The 13280-nt window shown below is 41.4% G+C and overlaps 1 protein-coding gene and 1 pseudogene across 2 annotated transcripts in view; both read right to left on the bottom strand.

The window, feature by feature from the left end:
* Positions 1-10471, bottom strand: part of MAP3K15 (mitogen-activated protein kinase kinase kinase 15) — an 86275-nt gene extending 75804 nt beyond the window's left edge. For both annotated transcript variants that reach the window (XM_039852230.1, XM_039852231.1), the window contains exon 1: positions 9925-10471. In XM_039852230.1, the coding sequence (XP_039708164.1) occupies positions 9925-10294 (370 nt within the window). In that variant the 5' untranslated portion in view covers positions 10295-10471. The remainder of the gene's footprint in view (positions 1-9924) is intronic.
* Positions 10472-11940: 1469 nt separating this feature from the next.
* LOC120594323 (uncharacterized) lies at positions 11941-12056 on the bottom strand (annotated as a pseudogene).
* Positions 12057-13280: the final 1224 nt, after the last annotated feature.

The raw sequence follows: 13280 nt of genomic DNA, 5'->3' as shown, positions 1-13280 counted from the left end.
CCTTAAAAAGAGATTGGTAAAATAAACAATGATACATCCACCCAACGAAGTACTGTCCAACTATAAAAAACAAAGAAGATTCCCATATTCTGATTTGGAAAGGTATCCAGGCTAAATTGTTAATGGAAAAACTAGGTGCCAAACAGTATATTTGGTCTGGTACTTTCTGAATAAGAAAAGAATAAGAATGTATATTCATGTGCATTTATATTTACATAGCAGAAGTGGTCAAACTTTTCCTGTTAAGAGCCAGACAGTAAATATTTTCGGCTTTGTGGGCCACACAATCTCTGCCATGGCAGCCTGAAAGTGGCCCTAGACTAATGGATTTGTTTCAATAAAACTTAATGTACAAAATAAAGGTAGCCAGCTTGCAGGTTGTAGCTCATTAACAACTGACAGGAAGAAACACTTAAGGACAAATAAACTAAAAAAAATAGAGGAAACAGCATAGATGAGAGAAAAGAGAAAAATATATAAATTGGACTTCTTCAAAATTAAAAACTTGTGTGTGTTAAAGAACAGCATCAAGAAAATTAAAAGATAAAGCACAAAACGAGAGAAAATATTTGTTAAGTCATATACCTGACAAGGGATTTGTCTCCAGAATATACAAAGAATTCTTACAACTCAGTAAGATAAATAACCAAACTAAAAAAAAAATGGACAATGGAGATGAATACACATTTCTCCCACGAGGATATACGAACAGCCAATAAGCACATGAAAAAGATATTCAACATCCTTAGTCACCAGAAAAATGTAAATCAAAACCACAATGAGATACCACTTCAAATTCACTAAGATGGCTATAATAAAAAAAAATACAGATAATAACAAGTGTTGGTGAGGATGTGGTGAAACTGGAACTCTCATACATTGTTGTTGGGAAAGTGAAATGGTATAGCTGCTTTGGAAAAGTTTTTTAGGAAGCAGCTCCTCAAAAGGTTAAATATAAGGTAGATGCAACCCAAGTGTCCATCAATGGATGAATGGATAAACAAAATGTGGTACAGCCATATAATGAAATATTATTCAACCTTAAAAAAAATTGTGACACATACTACAACACAGATAGACCTTGAGGACATTATTCTAAATAAAAAAGCCAGACACAAAAATACAATACTGTATGATGCCACTTATATGAGATATCTAGGGTAGTCAGATTCACAGAAACAGAAAGAATGGTGGTTGCCAGGAGCTGAGGACAGGAGGAAAAAGAGTTGTTTAATGGGTGCAGAATTTCAATTTTGCAAACTTCTGGAGATTGCTTGCACAATGTTGTGAATGTGCTTAACACTGCTGAACTGTACACTTAGAAATGTTTAAGACAGTAAATCTTATGTGTTTTTTTATCACAATAAAAAATGTTAAAGAAAGTTAAATATAGAGTTACCATACGACCTAGAAATCCCACTCCTAGGTATACACCCAAGAGAAATATAAACATATGTGCACACAAAAACTTGTAGCATTATTCACAATAGTCAAAATTTAAAACAATCCCAATGTCCAACAACTGATGAATGGATAAATACAATGTGGTGTATCCATACAACAGAATATTATTCAGCAATAAAAAAGGGATGAAGTACTGATATGTGCTACAACATGGATGAACCTTGAAAATACGTTAAATGAAAGGAACCAGCTGCAAAATGCCACATACTATGTGATTCTATATATATGAATAAGCGAATCTAGAGAGACAGAAAATAGAGTAATGCTTGCCTGGGTCAAGGGCTACATGGCTGGAATGGAAAATGCATGCTAATGGGTTAAGGGTTCTTTGGAGGGTAAAACAAGTGGCCTGAAATCAGATTGTGGTGATGGCTGCACAACTCTGTGGATATACTAAAAACCACTGAACTGCACACTTTCAATGGATGCATTACATCCCAATAAAGCTCTTTTACAAAAAGAAAAATACCTAGTACTAGAAGATTCTTCGCAGCAGCATTGTTCATAATAGTCTCAAACTGGAAACTACTCAAATGTTTAATAGAAAACAAATTGTGGTACTTAAAATGAAATATTAAATAGAAGTGAAAATGAACAAAGTATTGCTATATTAACAACACAGAGGAATCCCATAAACATAATGGTGAATGAAAGGAGCCATACACTAACTAAAATGTACAAACTGTAATATTCCATATAGAAAAAAGAACAGAAACAGGCAAAACTAATCCGTGCAGATGAGCAATGAGTGTTACTCTTGGCCAGGCTGGAAAACAGAAGCAAACGCACTTGGGTACTGGTGTTCACTTTTTTGATACAGGTGCTGAATAACATAGTGTGTACAGTTTGGGAAAACTCATAGGGCAGTATGCTTAAGATTGTGCCCTTTACTGTATATATGCTATACCTCAATAAGAAAAAATAAAGAGCACAGCAAAGCAGGGTTTTGTGCCTTTTTTTTTCACCTGTGCTCTTCAGCACAGGACCAGGAATGGAGTTAAGATGGAACCTCCAAGATCAAAACTTTGGAAATTTTTATTTACCAATTGCAGGAGTATAATGTCACCTTGCTATGCAATGACTTTCCAAAGGATCTGAGTTCTGAATCTTTACTATTTCACAAAGCACATTTCTTTCCATATTGAGGTTCTAGTCTGATTATCGACTGGAGCAAGAGGAAGAGGAAGGCACAGGGAACTGACATTTATTGAGCACTTACTAAGTTCAGGGCACTGTGCTTGAACCTCTAGAGATTTTTTAAATGAGGCTCAGAAATGTTAATTAAGTTATTCGAAGTCACAAAGCCAATAAATGACAGAGAAGAAATTGAAATCTGATCTGTAAAGCCAGTGTCCTTTGCCCCCTGTCACTTTTATCATCAGGAACAGTGGGTCACAAATTTCATCATGGATCTGTTTTGGCAGTTTTTACTCCAGAAGACAGGCAATTGTCTTAAAAAATAGCCTGCATTTCCTATATTTTACTGGATGGTGAGATGAAAGGAAGGCAGCTGTAGTCCGGCCAAATATACTCAAATTGCCCGGAGGACTCACTAGAGGCTAGATCTGTCTCCCAGATGTTTTAGGCAAAGTGTAGGGCTTGGTTTATCAAAAGTCACCTGTGCCCACCTTAATTAAAACTAGAAAACTTTTAGAAGAACACATAGAAAAGTACCCACACAACCACAACTTGGAAATAAGCAAAGATTTCTTAGAGAAGACACAAAAGGCCCTTTAACAGAACAATATCCTAATCTGACTTCATCAAAACTAAAACTTTCTGTTCATCAAAAGTCACCAGTAAGTGGATGAATAAGCAAACCACAGTCTGCGAGAAAATGTTCAAAAAATAAACCTCTGATAAAGCACTTGAATCCAGAATATATAAAGAACTTTTCTAAATCAATAAGATGACAATCCAATCAAATGAGTAAATGCTTGAACAGACACCTCACAAAGGAAAATATCTGCCTGGCCAAAAAGCACATGAAAAGGTGCTCAATATAATCATCAGAGACAGGTGATTTAACACCATAATGAGAAAGTACTACAGCACCCACTAGCAAGGCCAAAATTGAAAAGCTCAATAATACAAAGTGCTGGTGAGGACATGAAGCAATCACAACTCTTGTGCACTGGTGCTAGGAATGTAAAATGGTGGAACCACTTAGGAAAAAGGTTTTCAAGTTTCTTATATAGTTTAATATACATCTACCCTTTGATCCAGTCATTCTACTCCTAGGTATTTACCCAGGAGGAATAAAAACATTTGCCTACAAAAAGACCTATATACAAATGTTCGAAGCAGCTTTATTTGTAATAGCCTTCAACTGGGAACAAACTGAATGCCCTTCAACAGGAAAATGGCTAAACCAACTGTGGTATATTTACGTAATGGAACAGTACTTAGCATTAAAAAGGAACAAACTACTGATACATGCAACAATATGGATCTATCTCCAAAACATCATGCTGTGCAAAGGAAGCCAGATATTGGAGTACTGTGTGAGTCCACTTATACAAACTCTAAAAAAGGCAAACCTAATATACAGTGACAGCATATCAGTCATTGCCTGGTTCAAGGAATGGAAGTGGAGACAGGAATGAGTGGGAGGGGACACAAGGGAACTTTCTGAGGAGATGGAAACTATATTGTGATAGGGTTTGCTTACATGGATCCAGTCATTTTTATAAGTTGTACAGCAAAGATTTGTACATTTCAATGGGTGTGTGGTGGGTGTGTGTGAATATGTGTGTGTGTGTAAGGAAGTAATTATGCATATAGGAGGCTTTATTAGTCAGGATAAGCTAGGCTATGCTGCCACACAGACAAATCACCAAAATTTCAGTGACTACCATCTTGAGATGACCTTCACGTTTGCCATCACAGAGGCAGAGAGAGACAGAGGTGGCACACCATCTAACTCCCTCAGTCACTTTCAAAGTGACACCTGATGATGATCACATTTCATCAGCCAGCATTAGTCCCAAGGGCACAAGCTAATTGCAAGGGAGATCGGGAAATGTCAAAGAATATATGGATGCTTGCTGGGCACTGCCATACAGCACATCGAGCTAATAAAGAATCCTCAAATATCACAGATGGAGAAGCTAGACATAACCCACGTAAAAGGCAGCAAATGGAACTAGAGCTGGCCTTACTTTAAACCATAACATATCCCACTTTTGCAGAAAGCCCAATATTGCTATTGGATAAAACTAACAGAATCACTACAGTATCATTTAATACAAAAAGAAAAAAATACGTACCTTCCAAAACCAGCAAAACCAGAAAGCTAAAATGTCTCCTTCCTTCACTGGTATTAACCTGATGATCTAAGTACCTCGATTCTATTTTCTTGGCCCACAGCAGCAGCAGCGTGTGGGGCCCCACAATTGGCATATGTTATGAAAAGTGACAATCCATTACATGAGATGCTACATAACCTTTCTCTTAGAAAGGCATAGCCCTGGAGACAATATTCTAGCAGATGAGCTAGATTTTCATAACCCAAGTTGCACTCTTGCCATTATAACAAACAACCCTCAAATCTTAGCAGCCTGACCAAATAAAAACTTCTCTCCTGCTTATGCAAAATCCAAAGTGGATGTTCCTGCTCCAACAGCTACCCTCCAAAGAGCACCTCACGGATCCAGGAACCTGCCTTCTTGTGCCACTGCCATCTTCTACACTGAGCCTCCAAGGTCCCCACAGAGTCCATGGAAAGGGGCGAGAAGATGGGAAGGTCTACTAGATATGCCAATACCTTGGCCTAGAAGTGACAGATATCTCTTGTACTAATATTTCATCGGCCAGAACTAGTTATGCATCCCCCTAGACTCCAAAGGTGCTGAAAAAATGTAGTTCTCACTTCCCAGCAACAACTAGGAGCATGAATCTCCTAGTCACCCAACAATCTCCACTACATTTTGTATCCTCCAAATCACTCTTGTTCGAGCCAGCCAGAAAAGGGCTATTATCAGGATAGAGCAAAGCAAAATAACTCATCTGGAGACTGGTCTTGGTCTTTTTATCAATGTTCAGGAAATGAAAGGATATCGTATTGTAGGTGGCAATGTGTGACAACTTTTCAAATTGCTGTGAATATAACTGAAGATAAAATTTAGAAGCCAGGCCTCTAGGTCAGGAAAGTAGAATTTAAATGAGGTTCACAGAGGAGGGAAGTTAGGCAGAATGAGACACCACAGGTAGGGGATTCAGGGCAGTTAGGGCCTGGGCTTGATCAAAGGGGCTGTTCTTGATACTTGAGCAGTTACTAGCTAACTCAAGAAGGTAGCAAATAGCATACAGATGGAGGCCCTAATTTAGGTTGGTCATTAACTAACCACCAAACTAACTTGAGAGTAAACCTAATCAATAATATGGTACACTTCCAGAAGATAAATGTATTGTATTCTACTGGACCAGATCTCAGTTTAAGATTTGACAGTATGGTAAGTATATTCAATTACAGCATCCTGGGAGAACAGAGCTTCCATGGTTAAATGTTTGAGAAAGCATTAGACAGTTACAGTTTTCCTTCCTGCGGGATGTCTCACTCATTGATAGGTTCACATACAGAGGACCTGCAGGAGGGAGACACAGCAAAAACTTAAACAGGGAGAGGAAGCTGCTCTGTGTAAATATACTCCACACACACAGTAAGTTAGCTAAAGCCATGACAATAAATTCTGTTAAAGTGGAGAAATAGGCACTTCAACAAAAGGAATAAAAGCATATCCAAAAAAAAAAAAAAAGACATTTTATTCTCCAAATACGGGAAGCAACCAAGTGATTGACTTTCACTTGTTAAATTTGATAGTTCTACTGAATTCAAGACTCTCATCTTTGAAGATGGATGATGGATGCTAAAAAATAAAATAAAAGCTGGTCCTCTGCTAAAAGTGAATGGGACATCCCTCAAAAAATTAAACATAGAATTACCACATAACCTGACAATTCTACATGAAAGCAGACATTTATATACCCAAGGTCATTACAGCATTATTCACAATAGCCAGAAGGTGGAAACAACCCAAATGCCCATTCGAAGATGCGCTGATTAACATAATGTGGTACACGCACACAATGGAGTATCCTTTGGCCTTAAAAAGGACATTCTTATATGAGCTACAACATGGATGGACCTTGAAGATATTATGCTAAGTGAAAGAAGCCAGACACTAAAGGACAAATACTGTATGACTCCATTTACATGAAGTATCTACAACAGGCAAATTCATAAGACAGAAAGCAAAATGGTGGCTGCCAGGGGCTGTGGGGGCAGGGAAGAATAGCAAGTTATTGTTTAAGGGGTACGGTTTCTGTTTGGGATGATGAAAACATTCTGGAGATGGATATTGGTGATGATTACATAACTGAAAATGTAGTTACTATACCACTGAAATGCACACTTAAAATGGTTAAAACAGCAAATTTTATGTTATGTATATTTTACCGCAATTTTAAAAAAGCCATCGAGCTGCTCCTACCTCTCTCAGCCCACGGCAGTTTTCTTTCACAACAGCTTCTACTTTTCCTGCTTAGGATAAAGGCCTGCCTGGGGCTCTCCTGCAGACCATCAAATCACCCAGGCACTGGTGACATGTAACCAGCTTTGACTTGTTATGAGAACAGGAGATAAGAAGTACTTATATTTCACATTTATGATTCTCCCTAGAATACCCTTGGGGTAGTTCAATAGTTCCCCTCCCCCACAAGCATTTTTCTAGAATATCACTGTTTAATGGGACCTTCTACGATGAGGAAAATGCTCTCTTCACTGTGCCTATTGAGCACTTGAAATGTGGCTAGTATAAAACAGGAACTGGCTTTATTTGATTTTTTGACTAGTTGAAATGTAAACTTGTGGCTACCATACTTGGACAGCTGTGGTTTTAGAACTCTTTACGAAGGAAGCAAAATGACAGATCCATATCTTTTGTGTGGAGATGCCAAAAAAACTGAGTGGTAGAAATCAGGAAGCCGAGAGAGGTGATGGGGAGGGTCATCTGTTTACTCCATAAATCCACTTACTGGAGGTGTGTATAATCTTTATCAAACCTATAAAAGAATGTTAGTTATAATGATGTACCGAGAAATGATGTATTCAAGACCAGGCCAAGGTCAACCAGAGGTACATGGTACAACCAAAATTTCTAGGCAATCTGGACCCAGAGCAATAAAAGGTTAAATCCCCATCGCGTAGCTCTGGAATTGAAAGCCCAAGATTTCTGGCTGACTGAACCCTCACACTCAACCAGAAGGGAGGTGACTGTTAATAGAGGCTTGCTATACATATACATACACACACACACATACACCACCACCACCACCCCAGAGAAGCAATGCCACAGCATACCAATTCTTCAGAGTTGGCACCAGCAGGCAGGAGGCTACAGTTGTGCCTAAGGGCAAAACGGACATTGAACCTTTCAGAGGAGTCTGTTCAAACTCCAATTTCAGAGGAGAATGAAGAGAAAGTAGAGAAAACCGAGTGGTTCCAGGTGAAGTGGGATCCTAAACAACTTTCCTAAAAAGATGTTGTAGTGAAGAGAATATACTCAGAGTGGTCAAAAATGTCAAGAGGCTGTTTTCTACTGGCCCAGCTGTGACTTGTTTGAACAAGTCTAACACTCCACCCCCCTTCCAGCTGGTGAGGATTTGCTCTGCAGAAAACAGATCAGTGTTCCCCCGGCAAAGGATGAACGGTGATAAACCTAGCTTACTACTTCAGCATGGTGTTGCAGGTCTGTTAGAGAAACTCCCCTATTTACCTTCCCATATGCTTCCAGGTTTGGGGGAGGCACTGTAACTTGCTTTTGACCAGTGGAGAAACCGAGGCATAACGACTCCCAGGTAATTACTGTCTCACAGACGATGCTCATGAATGTCACCCAAGTGCCAGAAGCCTGTCACATGGATTTCAAAGGGTGGGTAAGGAAAAGAGTCAAGCAACAAACAGTCCATGAAACACCTGGAGAAACTCTTGCCAACCAAAAGTATTGAACTTAAGGCTGGGTTCTTATGGCACACTTACTACAGCGAGCTTAGAGGTCTACTGTTCCATTCCAGCAACAGAAGAGACCCTGATCTCCGAATGTTTGTGCATTATGGGATAAAAGCTGTCTATCACACTAGTGGTAGAGCACAGCCCCACTGTCAATGTGTTTTGAGGGCTAGAATTAAAGTGTGCAAAAAAAATGCTGTGACACTTCTAAGAGCTCCCCCCCCACACACACACACACGCACTCAATTGTAAAGCACCCATTCCCACCCTGGGCTGAGAATGGAGTCACCCAGGAAACATTAAACAATCAGAGGCTTCAGATGCTGAAGGTGTTGGTTTGGGATACAATCTGGGCATTGGAAGTTTGAAAAGCTCCTCAGGTGATAGTAATGTGTAACCAAGGTTAAGACCCATTGCTGTAAGACAGTGGTTCCCAACCTTTTTGGCACCAGGGACCGGTGCTCCTATTAAAATTTAATGCCTGATGATCTGAGGTGGAGCTGAGGCGGTAATGCTAAAGGTGGGAGCAGCTGCAAATATAGATGAAACTTCCCTAACTGCCTCGCCCATCTCAGGCTGTGCAGTTCCTAAAATGGAACTGGTATATAAGTCCGCGGTATAAGTCCACGGTAGCAAAGTCTTTTTGCCAGTATAAGTCCGGTATGATCCCTGACGCCATTCACGCCAGTATAAGTCAGCGGCGGTATAGAATCCTTATTCAGATGCCATTTTATAAGTCCCGGTATAATCAGCAGCGGTATAAGTCATGATATGTAAGTCACAGCGCGGTAAAATGCTGATATAAAGTCCAGTGATACTCGCCCGAGTATAAATATGACTCAAAGGTGCATAGTACTCGCCCTTGTAGTATTAAATCAGTAGTATAAGTCATGGTATAAAGTCCAAAAGCATACGATGGTTTGGAAACCGCTTCTTTTCAAAAATTAGATGGCGTAACTTCCCTGATAGGAAGGGAGACTCAGCATCATTTGGGTTACAGGCTGTTTCTTGGGTCATCTGATGTTTAAGCATAAAGAGGTCTAAATGCTGTACTCTATACCCTCGTGACTATTTTGTAACTACGCATCTCTATTTCTTCACCCCTTCACCGAGTACAGCATAGAGAATATAGTCAAGTAGTACGAAAATGGCCGTGTGTAGAGCCGGCTGATACAGTAATGGGGGAAATCGCTTCATAAACTACATAAACGTCTAACCAATGTACTGTAAACCTGAAACTAATAAAAAAAATAATAATAAAGAGCTATAAATGCCGGCGGCCTCTGTTTTACTATCTGTAAAAGGGTATAATGCTACCTACTCTCCCCTTTCCCAGAGTCGTCGAAAAACGGTAGGGGGTGCTAGAATGGGGAGGGACTGGCGCCATGGCGCCTTTGAGGAAAAGGAAAGCAGGCAGGATTGGGACTGGGGTAAACGGGGTACTGCCTCACCTGCATTGTAGAAGGTGTCGAGAACGGCCGTCTCCCCGAAGTCGAGTTTCCCGAAGGGCACGATGCTGAGGTGGGCGCCCTCAGCCTCGCAGGCCCGCAGCAGACACCGTTGCGCTCCCACCTCAGGGCTGCCGGCGGCGTCACCCTGAGGGCTCTCGCTGCACACATAGACTGCCCTCAGAGGCCGCCGCGGCGCGACTTCGCCCTCGCCTTCCGCGCTCTGGGCCGACCCGTCGAGCTCCCCAGGCCCAGCCGCGCCCTCGCCTCTCGGGGACAGCGGGTGCTGTGGAGACTCGACAGCCTCCCCGAGAGCCTCAGGCGAGGGAATCCCGCCGCCGCTCTCCACGTAGTTTGCCTCAGGGCCCTCCATCTGTCCTGATGCCGCGCGAGTGGCCGGCGGCTGTGCTCCGCTGAGGCGCACGAGACCCGGCACCTGCTCCCGGAGCGCGGGAGAGGAGCCGGGGGATGGGCGGCTACCGGAGACCTCGCAGCGAACAGAAGACAACCGAAACCCTCAGCTGCCGACGACGACTCAAGCCGCGCCGTCCGCTGAGCGCGCCTTTTAAAGGCCCGGGAGAGGTGGGCGGGGCTGAGGACGTCAGTGTCGTAAGGGCGCGGGGAGATCTGGGAGGGGCGACGGGGCAGGAGCGCGCAGGGTGCCCCCTACCGCTTCCCCCGGGCAGCGCTCCGAGAAGGGCGGCTTTGTGAATTTCAGAACTTTGTCAGTTACTATCTCTCCAGCCTGACCAATTTTTGTTTTTCTCAAAACAACTTGAGGCTTTCCAAGCAGAGTAAAAACTCTCGCAAAGCGCTGGCTGGGTGTAAATCCTATTCAATTCCAAACTAAGTAGAGATACAATTTTAACCTGGAATGGAAACGAGAAGGTGCTTACTTAAAACACCTCAGATTTTGCACTCCTTGTCTCCAGTTGCCAGCAGCATTGGCACTCCTGAGCACAATTCTGGAACCTGCTCATCCTGGTTTTCACTGTGAAACTTGACAAAGCACCGGGATGCACCAGCAACAAATTTTGCCTGGAGAGTAGGCTGCCTGTCTGACCTATGAAATGCTGTGAACCCACAGAAATCTTTACGTGAAATCTTACCCATCTCACGATTTTAGACCCAAGTATTAAAAAGTAGTATTGCCACTGCAGGCAGTACTTGTATTTAAAAGATACAATGCACTGGACGTTGTCACAAGGGTTTCAGTTTTTCATTAAAAAAAAAATACAGTTTTGTTGAGATATGATTCACAAACCATCCAGTTCATCCATTTAAGTGGTTTCTAGTATATTCAGAGTTGAGCAGCCATCACCACAATCAGTTCTAGAACATTTTCATCATCTCTTCCAGAAAAACCTTGTGCCCATTAGCAGTCACTCTCTATCCACCCCCACCCCCCACCCCACCAACACCTCTCAGCCCTAGGCAACCACCAGCCTATTTTCTGTCCCTATAGATTTGCCTATTCTGGACACTTCATATACATGGAACCACACAATGTGTGGACAGAGGTTTTCATTTGCCATGGGTATATACGTAGGATTAGGATGTCTAGGTCATATGGCAACTTTATGTTTAACCTTTCAAGAAACTGCCACTGTCTTCCCACTATTTTACATTCCCACCAGCAGTGTCCTAGGGTTCCAATTTCTCCACATTTTCACCAACACTTGTTACTCTTTTTCATTGTAGCCATCCTAGTGGATGTGAAGTGCTATCTCATTATGGTTTTGATTTGCATTACCCTGATAACTAATATTATTGAGCATCTTGTCCTGTGCTTATTTGCTATTTGTGTAACTTCTATAAGTTCATTCGGATCCTTTGCCCATTTTTAAACTAGATCTGTGTCTTTTTATTATTGAGTTGTAAAAGTTCTTTATATATTCTGGATACAAGCCACTTGTCGGATATATAATTTACAAATATTTTCTCACATTCTGTGGGTTGTCTTTTCACTTTCTTTTTTTTAATATGAAATTCTGTTTTTTTTTAATTTATTATTATTTACGCCTATAGCACCTGGTCTTCCTAGGTGGTCTCCCATCCAAGTACTAACCAGGCCCGACCCTACTTAGCTTCCAAGATCAGACATCTGGCTTGTTCAGGGTGGCATGGCCATAGACCATGGACCATGGCTCCACTGGGGCACAAATCCAGGACCTTCTGCTTGTAAAGCAGAGGTGCTAACTGCTACACTATGGAACCACATCTATCTTTTCACTTTCTTGATGATGTCCTTTTTGCAGCATGTCACAAGCCATTCTGACACAAGCAGGATAGGATTTACCTTATAAAACAATATTTTGGCTTTTCTTCATGTTTCAATAATAATAATATAGTCCATTCCACCATCTCACCCAAAAAGGAAAGCAGAAACTGCTAGAATAAATCTTTGAAGAAATCCTGCCCTAATTCCAGTCCTGGTAGAAATTAGGGGCTTCACAAGTGGCATCAATGTGCACACTCTTCTGTGGCCAATGAATGGAAAATGGGCTCTGAAGAAATCCGTAAAAACACAGACCAGAAATGGGAAGAAGAAAGCTAGGGAAAACTTTCAACAACCCTGTTATAAGATTTTTTTTAACATGATGCTATAAAAGGACACATTTTCTTTTTATCTTTGTAATGCATAATAATAGTAATTTTCCTAATGTGCCTGTTCATCTGAGATTATTCTAATGACTGGAACAGGCTTCAGAAGAGCAAAAATACCCATTTCACAATCTCTTGCCAGTGTCTTGCTGTTGCCCCTACTTCAATCTTCCCATGTTCCTTCCAGCTTTCACTGGGTCCCTGCTGACTGAGTAAGACACAGAATTGTGAGTTCTAGCTTGAATAATATCCTCCTCTAAATACAAACCCTGCTGAGTAAAGAGCCCAGCATTTATCCAGCTAACAAGCACCTTCCCCGTAGGTGGTGTTGGCGCACAAGGCCCACCTTCTCATTGTCTCCAGTCATCCGCACACCTGAAACATGCCCAGCCCCTTCTCTTCATACCCTTCCTACCCTGTCCCAGCCCGACCGCGGAGAAAACTACAAAATACTGAATTAGTCTTTTCTATTTAGTTGAACAATTGTCCTGTTCTGACCTCGGCCTTGCCCCTTAATAAGTGTACATCCTGGAAACCACTTTGCTCCAATGCAGACGTATCATTTGGACTAGAACAGTGGATTGTAGAGTGGAGGCACTGTAGCTAAAGAGTAAGATTAAATCTAGGCATTTTCCTTGTTTCCTTTATTTTATTTTTGGCTGGTTATTCATTCATACCAACTGTGGTCAAATTAGTTAGTTCTTTGACTCATTCAATCTTGCAAAATTATTTTACTTGTCATTCGAGTGCAGCTT

Source organism: Pteropus medius, unplaced genomic scaffold (assembly GCF_902729225.1).
Source record: "Pteropus medius unplaced genomic scaffold, Ma_sr-lr_union100, whole genome shotgun sequence".
NCBI classification, from domain to species: domain Eukaryota; kingdom Metazoa; phylum Chordata; class Mammalia; order Chiroptera; family Pteropodidae; genus Pteropus; species Pteropus medius.
The sequence above is the reverse complement of the archived record's forward strand: the minus strand, read 5'-3'. Positions and strand labels throughout refer to the sequence as shown.